Source organism: Anser cygnoides, chromosome 9 (assembly GCF_040182565.1).
Source record: "Anser cygnoides isolate HZ-2024a breed goose chromosome 9, Taihu_goose_T2T_genome, whole genome shotgun sequence".
Taxonomy (NCBI): domain Eukaryota; kingdom Metazoa; phylum Chordata; class Aves; order Anseriformes; family Anatidae; genus Anser; species Anser cygnoides.
Window position 1 is genome coordinate 17,650,807 of NC_089881.1, and position 18,001 is coordinate 17,668,807.

An 18,001-nucleotide genomic window follows, 5' to 3' on the forward strand; every position below is an offset into this window, starting at 1 on the left:
CCCCCCCTCCCCGTGCTGTGCTCCTCTGGAGAGCAGCCAGGGCTCGGGGCTTTGCGGCCGGTAATGAAGCCGAAGCGGGTTTAATTCCAGGCAGCCGTCTCGGGGGGGGGGCGGCCCCCGGGTCCCCCCCCACAAGGCGGGACAGGGGGACACCCCCGCGGAGGGGCGGCGGTGCAATATGCACCGGGCACAAGAGCTGCTGTTTTTGGCGAGAGCCCGAAGTGGGTCAGCCGTGCCCCCCCCCAGTGCCAGGAACCCGCCAAGGACTCCGGGGTCGGACCCCAAAACCGGCGACCCCAAATCCCGGGGGGGTGGTGGTGAAGCAGGGGGGGGGAGAAGGACCAGGCGGTGCCGGGCTGCCGTCGGTACATGAATGTGTTTTATTCGTCGCATTTTGTTCACCAGTACAGTGAAAAATGGCATTTAAATTTACAATGGATCATTCGTAGAACATCATGACACAAGTATCTTTTTTCTTCTTTTTTTTGTGTGTTTTTTCTTTTTTTTTTCTTGTTTTCTTGTTGTTGTTGTGTTGGTTTTTTTTGCGTTGTTGTCTCCATAAATGCCACTCGTAGGTTATCGTAAAAGATGACGAGTTTCTCATGCACACCAGACCCCCCCCACCCCCCCCCCCCTTCCCCGAGAAGCTTCTTAAAAAATAAAATTAAATTAAAGTACAAAATTAAAAACGACAACTCAGGAACGGCCCCCCCTGCCCTCCCCGCTCCCCCCCCCCCAAACCTCCCCAACCCCCCCCCCCCGAAGCCCCAGGCCCCCCCAAAATCCTCCCGAGGGAGGCAGCGGCGGATGCGGGGCGATGGATGGATGGTGCGTGCGGACCCCACCGACGTTCCCCAAGTCCTGCTGCCGGCGGGGGGCCGTGGGTTTTTCTCTCTCTCTCTCTCTCTCTCTCTTCACCTTCCCCTTTTTTTCTTTTTTTTTTTTTTCGTTTTCTTATGGAAAAAAATATGAACCATTTGCGTTTTGTATTTTGTTTTACCCCCCCCCCGATGCGCTACTTCAACGCCTCGCCGTCAGCGGCTCGTTTTGTTTCTTTTTAACAAATATTCGGATATAAAAATACAAATATGAGGAAAGTTTTTTTTGTGTTTTGTTTTGTTTTTTTTTTTTGTTTGTTTTTCTGTTTTAAAAAGAAGCTGTTTGCCGGAGTGGGGGTGACCCTTTCGGCACCAGGACGCGGCGCCCGGGGGGGCCACCGAAGCTCATGCAAAAAACGATGGAGCAAAAAAATGGCACCGGGGGCGGCTTCGAGCCCGCTCCGGCCCCGCTCAGCTCCGTGCCCCCCCCCCCCACGACGTGGGTTTTTTGTTGTATTTTTTTGGAGGGGGGGGTCCCTCGCTGCGGGGGGTTGGGGAGGTAAAGTGCATGGCCCGGGGGGGCGACCCCGAAGCCGGTGGGAGCGTATGGAGGGGGTGTGGGGGGTCCGGGGGGGGGGGTGGCCCCCCCCCGCTCTCTCCCCGCTTGCTGCACCCCCCGTGGGGCCTCGGGGGGGGGGGGGGGGGGGGGCCGCGGGCATGGCCTCCCAGCGCCCCCCCCCCTTCTCTTTCCTCGTCTGTGCCCCCCCCCCGGGCCCGAGGGTCCTGGCGGCGGCTCCGGGTTTATACCCCCGACGGCGACTTCTCCGTCATGCCCTTGAGCACCTCGTCTATCCGGTCATCCTCGATCACCACTGCGGGGACACGCGGGGGGGGGACGCGGGTGGGTGCGGGGACACGCGGGGGGGGGCAGCGCCCGGCCCTTCCTCCCTTATCCCCCCCCTTCCTCCTCCTCCTCTCCCCGCAGAGGGTCTGGATGCGCCCCCCCCCCCTTACAGCCACCCCCTAGGGGTTGGGGGGGGAATGGGGTGATGGGGGGGGGGGGCAGACAGGGGGTGCCCCCCCCTCTCCTTTTCCCCGCGGCCGGCTGTGGGTGGATGGCGGGGGCGGGGGGGCAGGAAGGGACCCCCCCTCCGCGCTGCGGCAGGCGCTGCTGCGAGCAACAGGACTGGAATGGGTAATGACCCAGCGGGGGGGGCACCAGCCGCTGCTGGATGGACCCCCCCCCCCCCCCCCCACCTCCCGCAGGCAGCATCAGCACGGGGGGGGGTGGGCCGGACAGACCCCCCCAGCGCGCTGCCGGACAGACAGACCCCCCCACGGCATCACCCCAGAGCCCCCCCTCCCCACATCAGCATCCCCACCGGGGGGGGCTACGCAGCATCCCCCCCCCTCCCTCCCCATCACCGCCTGGGCAGGACCCCCCCCCACCAGCATCTCTACCTGGGGGGGGGATATAGGGTCAGCAGCCCCCCCAGCAGCACCCTGGGGGCGGATTGGCCAGAACCCCCCCCACCGCCAGCATCAGTGGGGCAGCAGCCAGACCCCCCCAAGGCCGGGGGGGGGGGAATTGCCCCCCAATCCCCTCCGGGGGGGGGGAATTGCCCCCCAATCCCCTGGGGGGGGGGGGGCCGCTAATCCCATCCATCAGCACCGCAAAGGGGGGCGTGGAGCGGGGGACACGGGGTGTCTTCGTGCCGGGGGGGGTCTCTGGGTGTCCCCCCCCCCCTAATTTTGCCCCTGCAGCTCACGAAGGGAATTGGGGGGGGGTCCCCGTGGGGCCCCCCCAGCAGGTGCGGGGGGGGGCTGCAGGGACGGCAGGGGCTGCGGTCGGGGTTCCCCAAGGCACCGGGGTGACGGATGGTGGTGACACATCGGGGGGGCGGGGGGGGGGGGCGTTTATTTGGGTCCCGATTGAAGCTGATGGGGTCTCTGCGGCAAGCAGCAAAGCGGGGGGGGGGGCACACACGACATGCCAGCTTCATGGAGCCGGGGGGGGGGGCAGCAGAGCCGGGGGGGGGGCTGTTGGTCAGCAGCGGTGCTGCTGGTGGGGGTCTCTGCGGCAGGCGGGGATGGGGGGGGGGGTTATGGGGCTGGGGGGTCTATAGGGCTGGGGGGGGTCTATAGGGCTGGGGGGGGGTCTATAGGGCTGGGGGGGGGTCTATAGGGCTGGGGGGGGTCTATAGGGCTGGGGGGGGTCTGTAGGGCTGGGGGGGGGTCTATAGGGCTGGGGGGGGGTCTGTAGGGCTGGGGGGGGTCTGTAGGGCTGGGGGGGGTCTGTAGGGCTGGGGGGGGTGTCGGGCAGCCCCGGGGGTGTGCAGCAACCCCAGGGGAGCCGAGGAGCAGCTCCGGGGGGGGTACCTGGGGTAGCCCCGTGGGCAGCCCATGGCTGCAGGAGACGGGGGGGCAGCTCCGGGGCGGGGGGGGGGGGGGGGGACACGGACACCCTGCCTGCAGTGGGGTCGGGGGGGGGGGTCCTGCGATCGCGGGGCCCCGGAGATGCCGGGGGGGTTGGGGGGGGGGGGCAGCGCTGGGGATGCCGCGGGGCAGAGCCGGTGGGGGGGGGTCCGGGTGATGCTGGGGGGGGGGGCAGCCGCATCCCGGGGACACCGCAGGGATTTGGGGCGGGGTGGGGGGGTGACAGCCGAGGGGGGGGTGTTGGGGGGGGGGGGGTACCTCTTTTGGCGCGGCCGATCTGTCCCAGCTTGGGGGGCCGCTTGCCCTGGTTGCCCCCGAAGAAGGCGTTGGTGTCCTGCAGGCGGCAGCTGAAGGGCAGCTCCCCCGCCTCGGGCTCGGCGCCGTAGCGCCCCACCTTGTCCTCGCCGTAGGGCAGCACCTGCGACATGGCGGGGCCGAGCGGGCCGGGCCGGGCCGTGCCGTGCCGTGCCGAGCCGCTCCGGAGCCGGGCCGGGAGCAGCCAGTCTGCGGCGGGCGGGCGGGCGGCACCGGCGGCGGCGGCGGCTGCACCGGCCAAGCGGCGGCGGCGGCGGCGGCGGCGGAGCGGCGGCGGGGAGGCGAGGCGGGCGGGCGGAAGGATGAAGTCATGCATCCGGGGGGAGCGGGGACCCCCCCCCCAACACACACACACACACACACCCCGGCGGGGCGGGAGGGGGCGGCTCCGAGCGCGGCCGGGACGAGCGGAGGGACCGGGGAGGGGGCGGGAGCATCCCGCGGGACGGGCGGCCCCGGGTGCCCCCCCCCCCCATTACCGCAGCCTTCCCCCAGTTTTGGGGTCTGCCTCCGTCGCCGCCTTGGAGCTCTCGGCACCCCCCCCACGCGCGGGGGTCGTCGCCTGCAGACTGGGGGGGGGGGGGCACGCGTGGGTGCGCGGTGCCCCGAGGTGCCCCTGCCCCACGGCTCGGCCGCTCCCCCCGGGGGCTTTTTTGGGGGGGCAAGGAAGGAGGGAGCTGACCCCCGTGGGGCAGCCAGCCGTCATTCGGCCCCAAGAGACCCCAATGCTCCCCCCACCCAAGCCCTGGTTGCCCCAAATTGGCCTTGAGCAGCCTCACCTGCCCCCCCCCCCCAACACCTGGGGGTATTTAAGCCCAGGAGGGGGCTGCTGGCACCGTGAGGGCTGGGTGGTGCTGCTTGGCCCTTGTCTGGGGGGCTGAGGATGGCGCAGACACACGCCATGGGGCAGCCCCGCAGCTCCCGTGGTGGCCGAGCCCCAGCCCCACGAGCCCCCCTGGGGGTCTCTAGGGGATGAGAGCGGGGTTCCCGCAGAGCCTGCGGCCCGTTTACCCCCCCCACCTTGCCACCACCTCCTCGGCCCACGCTTTGAGATCCCGAAAGGCGCTGCAGGAGAGCGTCGGCTGGAGCAGCCCAGGCGAGCGGGCAGGTACGGCTATTTGGGGCAGGCTCGGCCGTGCCGTCCCCTTTGTGCCAGGCTCTGCAGAGCTCCGCTCCCCTCTGAGAGCGGGGACAGAAGGGACAGGGCAGCCGTGCCCCCCCCCCCCCTCCCCGCCGGCCGGGAGCTGCCTTTATTCCTGCTTTAGCCGGGGAACCAGCTTCAACTTTTTCATGTGATGGCTTCTGGAAAGGCAAAAAAAAAAAAAAAAGGCGCCTGGGAAAATAGGCGAGAGGCCCACGCTGAGATGTGCCCTGCTTTTCCCACCGCCCGGCCCACGTGCCGCTGCCCGTGGGCACGGACCGGCGAGCCGTGGGGCTGGGGTGAGCGCGGTGAGGTGCGGGTGGGTTGTGGGGCTGGTGCTGTGCCCCGGGGGGGGGGTTCCCAGCCTGGCTGGGTCCTGCAGAGGGGCTGGGTCCCGCTGGGAGCGCCCTGCTTGGCCCCAAATGTGTGCCCAGAGCAGCGGCTTGGCTGCGGGGCGTTTGGTGAGCGGGCACGGGGCTCCCGGCGGCTGGGGAAGCGGGAGCTTTATCCTGCCCCAGCCCCTAAACGGGGGCTGCAGCTCCTGAGCAGGGGCCGGGACACCTCACGGGGCTGGGGGTGGTTGTGGCCCCCCTCCCGGGGCTGGTTTGGGGTTGGGCTCCCAGCTGTGATGGGGATGGCACTGCCGGGGTGGCCGTGGGCCGCCCGTGCAAAGAAGAGCGTGTGCCTGGGGGCGCTGCCACCCCCTGCGTGGGGATGCCGAAAGGGCAGGAGCAGCCCCGAAATGCCCCAGAGCTTTTCGGGGCACGGCTCGGGGTGAGCAGCCTGCCCGCAGGTGCCCGAGGTGCCGCCATGAGAGGTCCCCCAGCAGGGGAAGGGGCTGCGTTGGCAGCGTTTGGTGTCCCCGGGGAAGGCCTGGGAGGACGCTCACCGAGGACCAGGCACCTGGACGGAGGCGACGGCTTCCCCCCACGGCCCCTGGCGCTCCCGGTGATTTTTGGGGTGCGAGCAGCAGGCCGGGGAGCTGCTGGTGGCACGGGGGGGGGGGGCCGCGGAGGCGTGCCTGGAGGCTGCGTTGCGGTGCCTCCATCTGCTCCGCTCCCGGCCCTGCCAAGAAACGTGAAATGGCACCGCTGCTGGCGGCTGCCGCAGCCCCGCGGCCGCGCTCGCCGAGCGCCAGCTCCCTGCTGCCACCAGCACGCGGGGCTGTCCCCGAGGGGGGGCTGCCGAAGGTCGCCTGGGGGGCCGGGGACATCGGGCGCCGGCTGTCTGGCCGCGGGGAGGCGGGGGGGGTCGGGCAGGTTGTTCGTCCCCAGATTTGGGGGAGCAGATGTGCACCGGGCGTGCCACCGGCGGCACTTGTCACGGCGGCGGGGACGTGCGCCCTGCTGGCGAGCCCGGCTGGGGGTGGTGAAGAGCTCGGGGCAGTGAGATGAGGAAAAGGGGCTCCTCTGGGAGCCCCCCCGGTGGGCTCCCATCCCAAATCCCACGCTGGGACGGGTGGAAGAGGGACGGCACCATCCCCGTCCCCCCCGTGAGCCACCTGGGGCTGAGGTCCCGGTGACGCCGGGGCTGCACCGGCGCGGGGGGGGGGGGTGCCTGGGGACGGGCTTCACCCCAAAACCCCTTCATCCCCGCCTGGCCCCGGGCTGGGGGACCCCGGCCGTGGCGAGCAGCCCTGCGGGGTGACGAGGCTCCGTCGCCGTCCGTCACCACGTCCCATCGCCATGACAACAGGCGGGGATGCAGGGGGGGAGCTGCTGGGGGGCACGGGGGGGGCGCGGAGGACACGGATGGGCGCCCGCAGGGCTGCGGCTGGCGTGGGGGCGAGAGCTGCGGGGACACCTGGGTGCCCACGGGCCCTGCGTCGCGGGGGGGTGGCTCAGCACCGCACGCTCCCGCTGTCCTGACCGAGTGTCCCCGGGGATGTGTGTTTGGGGGGGGGGGGGGGGGGGGGGGGGAACACATCTCAGCTTTCCCCAGGGAGCGGGGGGGTGCGGGCACTGCGGCAGGGCCGGCGGCCCCGTGCCGGGGGGGTTTGGCAGCGCCGGGCTCCGGCTGGTGCCGAGCTCGGTTGAGTCACGGCGCTGGGGGAGCGGTGCCAGGCAGGGCTGCGCGGGGCTGCACAGGGGGGGGATGCGGCACCGCGGGGCTGGTGGCATCCCCGGGGGGGGCACAGGGTGGCAGGAGGGGGTCTGTGCGCGATGGCACCCCCAGCACCTGCAGGGACGGCGCTGGGTACAACAGGAGGCGTCGCCTTCCCCAGGCACCCCCAGCACCCCTCTGGGGGGCAGGGGGACGTCAGCCTGGTGTTGTCCCAGCGGAGGTGGCCGTGAGCCCCCCCCCGGCGGCCCAGCCCCAGGGCAGGAGCAGAGCAGCCTGCGGGTGCACGGGCACCTCGCGGCCCGCTCGTGCCAGCAGCTCTTGGCACGCGGGGAGCGCGTTCCTGGCAGCCCGGCCCTGTGCCAGCTGGTATTTATCCCCTTCCCGAAATCCCTCCTGCTGCGGGGGGGATGCCCGGCTGCGCGGGGGGGGGACCCGCTCCCCGCTGCTCACTCTGCGGCGCCACGCTGCCGTGGGGAGGGGGGGGGACCCCCTCGTCCCACCCCAAAAATGCCCGCGGGTCCCAGGGGTGCTCTGGGGGCGCCGCGGTTGGCAGCAGGGACGCCGCCACGGTGGCACCTCTGCCCTGAGCACGTGCCCGGCCCCAAACCGACGGGGGACGGATGCTGCGGGGAGGGGGCACAACACCCCCACCCCAAAACCTGGGCATCCCAAAGCTGCCGGAGCCGGGAGAGCCCGCGGGTTGCCCGGGCAACCGCAGGCAGGATGGGGGGGGGGTGCAGGGTGAAAGTTGCCATGGAGACCGAGAGCGGCATCGCCACGGTAACGGCACCCATCCGTCCCGCACCCCGGGGTGCTGGGGGCACCCTGCCCTGAGGCGGCGGGGGCAGCTCCCGGCCCCGTGTTGGCGGCGCGAAGGAAGACGCGAGGCTGGGCTCGGCTCCTCGGCTTTATCAGCGATCGGCCGCGGGGCCGGGCACCGGGGGGGGGATGCGCAGGGCTCTGCGGGTGCTGGGGGCACGGGCAGGGTGCCCCCGTCCCCCCCCTCCTGGGTGCCAGAGCAGCTGGTGAAGGGGGTGCCTGTCCCCAGACAGCCCGCTTACGGGGTGCAGGCGCGAGGTAGGGGGACGCTGGCACCCAGGTGCGGCACGGCGCTGGCGCCGGGGGGGGTGTGGGGGGGTTCTGCCCGGCCCCTGCCCTCCCCAGCTGTGCCCCGCTGGCCCTGGGATCTCCCCCCCGGCCCTGTTCTCTCCACAAAGCCACGCGCTGGAAAAGCAACGCAAGGAAAAAAAGCCACATGCCTTCTGGGGTGGGGCAGGGGGGGTGTCAGGGCTCAGAAACAGGCCCAGAGGGTGCAGAGGACTCCTTACATTAGGCACCAGAAGTACGTTGTCCCCACCCACTCACGTTAAGGGGGGGGTCCTTTGGCAGACAAACGGGATGGGGGGGGGGGCTGTAGGTTCCCCCAGAACAGACGGGGGCACGCTGGGACCCGTCCCCCCCCAGCAGGAACCACCCAGCCGCGTGCTGGTGGACCCCTGAGGTTCCCCCAGGCTCGGGGCTGGGCTCGGTTGGCGCTGCCCCTCCCTGTGCCCCCCCCCACCCCAAAAGGCGCCCTCAGGCCTGGTAGAGGGGCACCACGCGGTCGATGGGGCCCCGGCAGATGGGGCAGAGGCGGCTGGGCAAGGCCTGGAAGCAGCGGAAGCAGCAGCAGATGTGGCCGCAGCCCAGCAGGACGCACTCGCGGGGCCGGCTGAGGCAGACCACGCACGAGTCCTCCAGGCCTCCGGCCTCGGCCTCCTCCTCGCCCTCGGGCTCCTTGTCCTCGGGCTCCGGCTTGAGGCGCGCGTGGCGGAGGGCCCGGCACACGGCGTGGAGGAGGACGGCCAGCCCCAGCGCCGCGCACAGCGCCGCCGCCCCCTTCCAGAAGCTGCTGGCCGCCTCCAGCTCCGCCAGCACCGCCTGCCAGTCCCCCAGGCACAAGAAATACTCGCCCTCGCGGGCCGGCGGCTGGAGGTGCAGCGAGCCGTCGGGGTGCAGGGCCAGCTCCCCGATACCCGTCAGCGCGGCCCCCACCCGCAGCATCTCCTCGGTCTCCAGGATGCCCTTGGGCTTCTCCCCGCTCAGGTAGTGGCCCAGCAGGTCGCGGAAGCCGTGGGCCGGCTGCTGGAAGCGCTCGTACACCGTCTCCAGGGGCAGGCGGACGGCTCGCAGCGGGCTCTCCACGCTCACCTGCGTCACCGCCTCGGCGTCCGGCGAGGCCAGCAAGAAGGGGACGGTGTAGACCTGCTCCGAGAGCACCCGCTCGCTCTCGGTCCTGCAAGCGGAGAGCACGGCGCTGAGACGCGGGGGACGCGAAGGAGCCCCGAGCTGCTGGGGTTGAACCGAGAGCCTCTTGCGTGGCCCCCCAGAGGGTGGGGGTGTGGACCCGTCGGTGCGAGCCCACCCCTGCCGTCCTTTCCCATCGCTCACCAGCTCCGCGCCAAGCTGTTCCAGATCAGCCGGTGCTCCTTGAGAAGCAGCTTCTGGATCACGCCCTGCATCCCCCGGTGGTACTGGCTGGACAGCGCCGCCTTGGCTGGCAGCACGATGCCTGGGGACGAAGGGACACGTCGCAGCCCGGGGAAGGGGAGCCTGGCCCCCGTCCCCGGTGTATGCCCACGGGGCCTCCTCACCTTCCAGGGCAACATAGGGCAGGCACTTCCCGTCGGCGGTGGACGCCAGCGCTGCTAAATCATCGTCCACCTGCAGCTTCGGGGCCTCCTGGGAGAGCGGGGACGGGCCGTGAGCCCCGCGGGGCCACGCAGGATGCGGCCTGCCTGAGCCCGGCCACGGTGCCGCGGCCGGCAGCCGGGCCGGGGGTGGCACAGAGGCACGGGGCTACCTGCACGCGCGCCGCCACGCCGGCCTTCCTCCGGTACAGGTAGTAGAAGAGCCCCGAGAAGGCGAGGCTGGAGCCCAGGCACAGCAGCTCCACGGGCGTCACCGGCTCCATGGCGCCGGGCTCGGCCGGTGCCTGCCAGGGGAGAGCGGGGCTGGGGCCGGGGCCCGGGGGCCTCACCGGGGCCTAGCGCCCGGTGCCCCCCGTTCCAGGCCCGGCGCCCCCGGCCCGGCCTCGCCGCCCCTCGTCCCGGCTCCCCCCGCCCCCGGCTCGGCCCCGCCGCCCCCGCTCACCCCAGCCCGGCCCCGCCGCCCCCCGCGCCCCCGAGGCCGGCCGGCGGCGCCCAGGCCCCGGTCCGCGGCCGCCGCGCGGTGCCTGCTGGGAAATGCAGTGCGGGCCCTATAGCGGGGCGTTGGGACCGGCGGGGCGCGGAACTACACCTCCCGGCATCCCTCGCGCCGGGCTGCAACCGGGAGGTGCCGCCAGGACTACAAATCCCGGCGGGCTTTGCGGCACGGGCCCGGTACCGGATACCGGGGGGGGGGGGGGGGCCGAGCACTGGTGTCCCGGCCATGGAGGCCCTGAGGCGGGCGGGGGCCGGGCCGCGGTCCCTTGGGGTCCCCGCTCCCGGTCTCCGGGTCTCCACAGCCCGGTCTTCGCACCCCAGGGCCCGTGCCCCGGTGCCGTCCCGCAGCCCCCGTCCCCGCCCGTTCCCCTCCCTCCCGGTCCTTCAGCCCCCCCCCAACCCCCGGTGCCGCCATGAAGGAGGCGGAGGCGGCGGCTCGGTGGAAGCTGCTTTAATCGTTCCGTGAAGCCAGCGGCGGGCACCGGGCACCGGGCTCCCCCCGCTCCCCCCCCCCGGCCCCAGCAGGCGGGCACCGGGCTGCGGGGGTGGGGGGGGGGGGGCGAGGGGAGACCGGAGCCGGGCAGCCCCCGGCCCACACCGGCACCGGGGGGCAGAGCGGGGGGCTCGGCTCCGGTGCCCCCCGTGGGGTCGTGGGGGGCACCGCGGCCTCTCCGCCCCCCCCAGTCCCATCCCCGGGGGGCCCCGTGCTGGGCACCGGAGAGGAGCCGGGGGGCGCGGGGAGCGGTGGGCGTGCAGGGGGGGGGGCTCAAGGTGGCCCCGTGGGCACCCGGTGAGGGTCGGGGGGCGGGGGGTGGGTTACAGCCGGGCACGGTGCCCTCCGTCCCCGTCCCCGCGGGCTGTCCCGGTGGCTACCACACCTCGCAGTGCCGGCCGGGGTTCATGGGCGAGCCCAGCGGGCAGCCGAAGTGCTCCACGAAGTCCCGGGAGTTGCTGAGGGTGCCGATGACGCGGTACTTGTCGGGGCTGTGCGGGTCGGTCACCAGCCCCTCGTGGGAGCTCTCGGGCGTCCGCACCGAGCACCACACCTGGGGGAGCGGGAGCGGCCGCGGGGATCGCGGGGAGGGAGCCCGCCCTCGCCCCAACACCGGGCCACGGCTCCGGCCCCGTAGGCGGGATGCGGACCAGCGGGGTGGCACCCGGGGGCTGGGAGGGGAAGGCCCCCAGCACCGTACCTGCGCGAAGCCCACGAAGAAGAGCTGGTGGTTGGTGAGCCCCAGGGCCGGCAGGCGCTTCTCGTCCCCGTTCTTCTGCAGCCACGACTTGTACGCCTGCGGGGGGAGGCACCGTGAAGCCCCACGGCGGACACGCGCACACCCACGAGGCTGCGCGCGCCCCGGGAGCCCCGACCCACGTTGTAGGCTGCCTTCAGGCCGCCGTTGTCGGCGATGTTCTCGCCCAGCGTCTGGCGGCCGTTGACCTTCTCGCGGTGCACGGTGTAGCGGCCGTACTGCTCCGTCATGCACGCCGTCCGGTTCTTGAAGGCCTCCAGCGAGGAGTTCTGCCACCAGGGCCGCAGGTTGCCCTCCTTGTCGTACTCCCGGCCTGCGGGACCGAGCCGTGGGGCAGCGGGACCGGGGGATGCTGTTCCCCCCCCCCCCCTCACAGAGCCCACGCTGCGGGGTCCCCAAACCGGGCACTGCCGAGCACCGTGGGGACGCCCGGGGGACTTCAGGGGACCTGGAGCACCCTGGGGAGAAGGCGTCCCCCAGCTCCTGCTCCAGGTGGTCTCTGTCCCGGGGCTCAGCCATGTTTTTGTCCCCCCCCCCGGTGTCCCCTGCTGTCCCCGTGACCCCAAATTCCCCCGTTTTCCCCCAGCTCAACCCCACTGGCTCCGGTGAGAGGCGCAAAGCAGAGCGGATGTGAGAGGGACCCGTCCCCTGCCCCAGGAGGAGGAGGAGGAGGAGGAGGAGGAGGAAGAGGAGGAGGCGGCGGGGGGGCCGCAGGGGGGGGGGGGCCCGAGCTGCAGCCACCGTGTCCTCACCAAGCGGATGGAGCGAAAGCTGCACAGAGAAGCCGGGGGGAGGAATCGGCGGGTGCCACCTGGGGAGACAGGACATAGAAGGGGAAGCCAGCCAGCCGGGGGGGGGGTGGCCGCGGCCACGAGCACGCACGATGCGATGGATGGCGAAGCAACCCCCCCCCCCCGCGGCACCCCTTCCCCACACCGAGGGCACGGGGGCGGGCGGGCGGGGGTCTCAGGGGGGGCAGGGGGACAGGAAGGCGATGGGGGGGGTCGGGGCGGCGCTGCCCGCGGTCTCTCACCTTGGTCGTCGAAGGCGTGGGTCAGCTCGTGGCCCATCACCACGCCGATGCCGCCGAAATTGAGGGCTCTGCGGGGCGGCGGGGCAGAGCCGGGTGAGCGCAGAGGGATCACGGCATCGCCCCCCCTCCCCGTCCCGGGCAGCCCGGGGTCGGGATCGCCTGCCCGTGTCCCCTCCCGTCCCCCACCTCCACCCCCCCAGCCCCGCGCCGGGCTCACTTGGGGTGGCTGCGGGCGTAGAAGGGAGCCTGCAGGATGCCGGCGGGGAAGACGATGCCGTTCTTGGTGGGCAGGTAGTAGGCGTTGACGGTCTGCGGGGTCATGCTCCACCTGGGGGGACAGCGCACGGGCAGGGACAGGTCACCTCTCCCCTCCTTCTCCCGTGCCTCCCAGAGCCCCCCTCTCCCTTACTGGTCCCGGTTGGGGGGCTTGCGCAGCTGGTCGGCCATCACCTTGGCGGAGAAGTTGTAGAAGTTGAGCATGTTCTGGAAGAAGGAGTCCTCGGAGACCTCGTACTGGTGGGGGAGAGGCTGGGTGAGGACGGGTCCGGCCACGCAGGGTTTTGGGGCGGCTCCGTTTTGCGCCCTGTCCCTGTCCCCCCGCCGTCATCCCACCAGGGGACCTCCAGGGCTCGGTGCGAGCAGGGCAGACCCCCCCCCCGCGAGCCCCCTACCCCGTCATAGACGTCGTCCAGCTCCTTGTTGTCCAGGATGAAGTCCGGGAAGCCGATCATGTCGTAGATGGCATCCGCCTGCGTGGGGAGAGGTCCTGGGGGGTGAGATGAGGCCAGAAAATGCCCGGGGGGGGGTCTCCCAACCACCCGTCCCCCCCCCCCCGGGGGCACCTTCTCTTTCGCCGCCTGCCGGGTCGTCTCATCCATCCAGTCCAGCTGGTCCAGGGACCCCTCGAAAGCCGTCCGGATCTCGCTGATCATCTCCTCGGCCTGGGGACAGGGACAGTGGGGGGGGGACACGCACCCTGTCAGCTCCCTGCCACGTCACCCCGTGCCCCCCCCGTGCCACCCCTCGGTGCCCATCGTACAGGGGCGGCTCGGGCAGGATGTGACCACGGGCGGGCCCCCCCAAACCCCAACCCCAGGGGTCCCATTTCACCGTCACCGGGCTCGGGGGGGGGGGGGGAACTGGGGGTGATGGGGGGGGGGCTGTGTCCTCACGATGGCCTTGCTGTCCCGGTCGAAGGTGGCTTTGACGAAGAGGGAGCCCAGGGCGAAGCCCAGCGTGTCGTCCGTGTTGGAGATGCAGGTTTGCCAGCGGGGCGTGCAGGACTGCGGGGGTGAGACGGGAGCCCCTGAGACCCCCGGGGCAGCCCCAGCCCCCTCCCCCTGCTCCATCCCTGCCCCCCAGGCTGTGGGGAAACACCCAGCAGTGACCCCCCCACCCCCCCCCCCCCCAAAAAACAGCCCCCAAATCCTCCTGCAGCATCCGGGGCTCAGCACCCCAAGGGCGCCCCAAGGGCAGAGGCGCTCCGGCTGCCCCTGCGCTGCTGTGGGTGGCGGGGGGGTGGTCCTGGAGCCCCACCCCTGCCCCGTTACCTTCCTGGTGCCGTAGAGCGTCTCCAGCAGCCTCTCCTGGGCCGTCTCGAAGCGCTGGTCCAGGCTGGAGGCCGTTTTCTGCACCAGGTTCCAGATCAGGTAGTTGTTCAGGACGCTGCGGGGGCAGAGGGGTGCTGCGCCTTGCCACGGGACCGGCACCGGGGGGTGGGGGTGCCTGGTGCCCCCGCCGAGGGTTCAGCCCCAAAGGGGGGCCACCGCGGGGGTCTCACCTCTTGTCGGTGCCGTTGATGAGGTCGGAGACCTGCTGGAGGTAGGCGTCCCCGTACACCACCACGGGCTCCGTCTCGGCCAGCTCCAGCGGGGCCAGGGAGTAGGAGAGGTAATCCAGCCAGTCGATGGCGGGGGCGAGGACCTGGGGGACACGGGGACGCGGCGCCCGGGCGCTTGGCACGGCTCCGCACCACCCTGCCCCGACGTCCCCAGCTCCCTCGGCACCCCAGATCCCTGCCCTGCCCCAAAGCTCCTTCCCCGCGGCTCCCAAGGCTGCAGCACAGGGAGGGGGCCCGGAGGGGGCCCCAGAAGGGTTTTTTTCCCGGCGGGGCGGCCGTGCCCACCTGCAGCTCGGCGATGCTCATCTTGTGGTAGATCTTCTCGTCGTCCCGCCGCTCAGCCTGGGGCACGGTGATGTTGGCCAGCAGGGTCTCGAAGTCCAGCACCTGCTGCATCTGCAGCCGGGTGGGCTCCTTGGCCCCCCCCAGCAGCGTGCCCAGCTCCACCATGTAGTCCAGGTAGGCGGCCAGGACCTGGCGGGACCCCCGGCGGCGGGCTCAGTCCCGTCTGCGGGACGCCCCCCACCCACGGGTCCCGGCCTGGCCCCCCCCCCCCGCCACGGCACCAGCTACCGGGGGGGGCTCTCGCTCCTCTCACCCGCTCGTTGGCCGTCCTGTTCAGGTAGTAATCCCGGGAGGGGAGGAAAAGCCCCGACTGGTCCACCTGGGGGGGGGCACAGAGGGGCGATACGGGCAGCCCGGTGCCCCCCGGTGCCCCCCGGTGCCCCCCCCCCCCGCCGGTGCCCCACCTGGATGACGTTGCTGTTGGAGCTCTTGGAGTCGGCACCCACGTACACCGTGAAGAAGGGGGTCGCCCGGTACGTGCCCGACACCACCTTGAGCACCTCCATGAAGCCGCTCTGGTTCCACGAGCCCGTGACGTTCCAGCCGCCGATCTGCCCGCGAGCGGCCCCCCGGGGGGGGGGGGGGGGGCATCCGTCACCCAGCTGGGTGGGGCACGGGACGGGGACACGTTGCCGCAGCCCGGTGGTCCGCGTGCCGCCCACCTTGTCGATGAGCTCCACGAGGGGCTGTGCGCCCAGCTCCTCGATGCGCTGCTCCTTGAGGCAGGACAGGTAGTAGCGCTGCGTCTTCCTCTCCGCCTCGCTGCTCGAGTTGAAGCTGGCGTTCTCTGTGTGGGGGGGCTGCGGCTCAGCCCCGGGGGGGCTCCGCCCGTCATGCACCCAGGGGTGTCCCCCCCCAAGCCTCGGTGTCCCCGCCGGCGCCCACCCACCTAGGAGGTGCTTCATGATGGCCTGGTTCTGGTCCCAGATGCTGTTGAAGGTGCTCCACTTGGAGCGCCCGGTGGGCAGCGGGTTCCTCCTGATCCAGCCCCCGCAGGAGTACTGGTAGAAGTCCTGGCACGGGTCCGTGGCCGGGTCCAGGGCCTCCAGGATCTTGCTGGCCACCCGGACGCAGGCGTCCGTCAGGCACGTGCTGCGAGAGGGATCTGGCAGGGACGGCAGGCTGTGCGCGGGGGGGGGAAACCGAGGCACGCCGCGGGGCCAGGCCCCGAGCGCCCGCCGGGGGTGGGCAGAGCACCCGGGGACGTGTGCGTGCGTGTGCGTGCGCCCCAATCCTGCCGTTCCCGGGGGCACGGGGTGTGTGTGTGGGGGGGACACACGCACGCCGCCCCTACCTCTGCTGTACTGCACGGCCAGCGCAACGACGGCGGCGCCGAGCAGCAGGGCCAGGGTGACGGCGACGGCGCTGAGCGCCAGCTCCAGCGGGCTGCGCGACGCCAGGCGGCTCAGCAGCGGCCCCGGCCCCTTCCGAAACCCCACCTGGGCAGGAGGCAGGGTCCCAAATCGCATCTGTGTCCCCCCCCCCCCCCACACCCCCCACCCCTTCCCCCTACAGCCCCTGGGTGCCCCGGCTGGGCTGGGCGGCGTGGGGATGAGTTTGGGACCGAGCTGGGGACCGCGCTGGGACCCCCTGGGAGGGGTCACCCCATGGCTGGAGCATCCCCGGGGTGGGGTGGGGGGGTGGGGGGGTCAGGGCGCCAGCCCCCAAAGCTGCCGGGAAGGAATCTGGCCCAGGAGCTCTCTCTGCCGCATTTTGGCCGTGTCCCAGCACATTCCTGGGGGCTGCCTCTCAGTTCCCAACCCCAGCTCCCGCTGCCCCCCCCCACTTCCCCCCCCCCCCAGCTGCGGGCAGGTTGGGGCTGCGGGAAATGGGGGAGGGGGGGGGACAGGAGGGGATTTGGGGGGGGTCCGGGCTCACCTCCACGCTGTCGGGAGAGGCGCTGCCGTCCCCCGCGGGCTCCGGCGCCTCGTCCTCCTGCAGCGTGGCGCGCTTGTAGTCGGGCATCTGCCGGGGCACAGAGCGGGCTGGGGGGGCCCCGGGGGGGGGTGGCCGAGCCCCCCCCTCACCCCCTCCGCCTCTCACAGCGAGGGCTGGTGCCCGCTCGGGGGGGGCGCTGGGGCCTCCCTCGGAGGCTCAGCCCGGGGCTCCCCCCTGGGAAGCTGCCCCCCCCCCCACCCCCCCGGAGCCATTGGGAAGGTGAGGCTGGGTGCTGGGGGGGGGGGGACACGGGGGGGGGGGCCCGAGCATCCCTCCACGTCGCCATGGCAGCCGCGGCATCAGCCAGGTGCCACAGAGACGTGGTCCTCGTCACCAGGCAACCGCTGGCTCTGCTCTGCCCCTCCCCCTCTCCTCGCCCCCCCCGCCCCCCCCCAAAGCCTGGAACTTTCCATGCAGATGTGCATTGGGGTGACACATCTGGGAGCCCCCCCCCCCGTACCCCAACCCGGCCCCCGCGGTGCTCGGGGCAAACGGGAGAGCCCGGGGCAGGGCGGGCGGTGCTGCGGGGGGACGGGGGCTCCACGGGGTGGGGGGCAGCCGGGGGGGGGGGGGGGGCAGGACCCCCTGTCCAGGGCCTGGGGGGGCTGCCGAGGACCCAGCCGGGAGGAGGGGGGGGCACGGAGCTGAGCCGGCAGAAGCCGGGTGCTTGGGTGGGAGAGCGCCCGGTGCCATCGGTAGGCTTCAGAGTTAACGCCCCGGTGGGTTATCTGCAGCGGGGGGGGGGGGCGTGAGGGGAGGCGGGGGCTGGCCCCCAGGGTCCCCAACCCGCCCTCGTCCCCTTGTCACCGCTGTTACCCCCCCCCCGGCACCTGCTGGCACCTCCTGGCACCCCAATTTGGGGTCGGACCCCTCCCCGCCCCCCCCCCCCCCCCCTCGGGGCTGGCTCTTGGGGGCACCCCCCCGCAGCACCCCCACCCCCCGGTGGGCTCCGTGCCCCGGCGGAGCGGGGGGGGGGGGGGGCTACCCAGGACCCCCCGCCCGACCCCAGGCGGGGGCTGCCGGGGGGGGGGGATCCCCTTGTCCCCCCCCATCCCTGCTGCCACGGGGAGGGGCTGCCCAGCCCCCCGCAGCCCCCCGCAGCCCCCCCGTCTCCCGGGGCTGCCCTGCACCGGCTCCCTCCGTACGCCGCCCCCCCCCCCCCCTCCGGTCCCTGCCGCCCCCCCCTCCCCATTTTGTCGCCCCCCCGGGCCCCCACTCACGGCGTGGCCGAGCTCCTGCAGGGCCACGTTCATCCTGGCCATCCCGGGCCGCCTCCCGCCTTAGCTCCGCTCCCCGCCCGGGCAGCGCCGGGCCCCCGCAGCGCCGCCTGCCTCCGCCATGGCGGCACCGGCACCGGCACCGGCACCGGCACCGGGACCGGCACCGGGACCGGGACCGGGACCGGGACCGGGATTGGGACCGGGAGCGGGATCGGGCAGGGATGGATGGATGGGTGAATGGAGACCCCGCGATGGGGGGGGGGGGGGTGGCGGGTACCGGCGGGGCGCCGCCCGTAGGCACCGGGGGCGCGGCTGGAGCCGGTGGTACCGTGGGGGGGGGGGGGGGGGGGGTTGGAACGGGGGCACCGGGGGCGCAGCCCGGTCTCAGCCCTCCGCTCCTCCCCGCCCGGCCCCGG

General features: G+C 72.6%; 3 protein-coding genes across 7 annotated transcripts; all 3 read right to left on the reverse strand.

Moving 5' to 3' along the window:
• Positions 1–1,044: 1,044 nt before the first annotated feature.
• Positions 1,045–8,031, reverse strand: CAMK2N2 (calcium/calmodulin dependent protein kinase II inhibitor 2). Of its 3 annotated transcripts, XR_010833675.1 has the most exons (3): positions 5,600–8,031; positions 3,513–4,871; positions 1,045–1,690 (listed from the first exon to the last, which is right to left on the reverse strand). XR_010833675.1 is itself a non-coding variant. In XM_067002690.1 (2 exons), exons 1-2 carry the CDS (start codon positions 3,679–3,681, stop codon positions 1,620–1,622), a joined length of 240 nt encoding a protein of 79 aa, XP_066858791.1. In that variant the 5' UTR covers positions 3,682–3,868; the 3' UTR covers positions 1,045–1,619. The 3 variants fall into 3 exon arrangements, 2 of the variants coding, with proteins under 2 accessions (XP_066858791.1, XP_047932837.2); XM_067002690.1 differs by lacking the exon at positions 5,600–8,031 and having other exon boundaries at positions 3,513–3,868; XM_048076880.2 differs by lacking the exons at positions 1,045–1,690; positions 3,513–4,871 and having other exon boundaries at positions 4,881–5,775; positions 7,225–8,031.
• On the reverse strand, positions 7,669–10,051 carry LOC125184412 (mitochondrial ubiquitin ligase activator of nfkb 1-A-like). 2 transcript variants are annotated; one of them, XM_067002691.1, is made up of 5 exons: positions 9,907–10,051; positions 9,617–9,748; positions 9,408–9,495; positions 9,205–9,325; positions 7,669–9,049 (listed from the first exon to the last, which is right to left on the reverse strand). In XM_067002691.1, exons 2-5 carry the CDS (start codon positions 9,725–9,727, stop codon positions 8,350–8,352), a joined length of 1,020 nt encoding a protein of 339 aa, XP_066858792.1. In that variant the 5' UTR covers positions 9,728–9,748; positions 9,907–10,051; the 3' UTR covers positions 7,669–8,349. The 2 variants fall into 2 exon arrangements, with proteins under 2 accessions (XP_066858792.1, XP_047932840.2); XM_048076883.2 differs by lacking the exon at positions 9,907–10,051 and having other exon boundaries at positions 9,617–9,881.
• A 344-nt stretch (positions 10,052–10,395) lies between these two features.
• On the reverse strand, positions 10,396–17,763 carry ECE2 (endothelin converting enzyme 2). Of its 2 annotated transcripts, none has more exons than XM_067002687.1 (19): positions 17,586–17,656; positions 16,306–16,392; positions 15,722–15,866; positions 15,317–15,532; positions 15,090–15,214; positions 14,832–14,978; positions 14,681–14,746; positions 14,368–14,556; positions 14,023–14,165; positions 13,793–13,907; positions 13,415–13,525; positions 13,085–13,183; positions 12,914–12,991; positions 12,652–12,755; positions 12,460–12,570; positions 12,243–12,310; positions 11,332–11,522; positions 11,153–11,248; positions 10,396–11,005 (listed from the first exon to the last, which is right to left on the reverse strand). In XM_067002687.1, the coding sequence occupies exons 1-19, from the start codon at positions 17,625–17,627 to the stop codon at positions 10,829–10,831; spliced, it is 2,310 nt and encodes a 769-aa protein (XP_066858788.1). In that variant the 5' UTR covers positions 17,628–17,656; the 3' UTR covers positions 10,396–10,828. The 2 variants fall into 2 exon arrangements, 1 of the variants encoding a protein (XP_066858788.1); XR_010833674.1 differs by lacking the exon at positions 10,396–11,005 and adding an exon at positions 11,962–12,020 and having other exon boundaries at positions 11,148–11,248; positions 17,586–17,763.
• Positions 17,764–18,001: the final 238 nt, after the last annotated feature.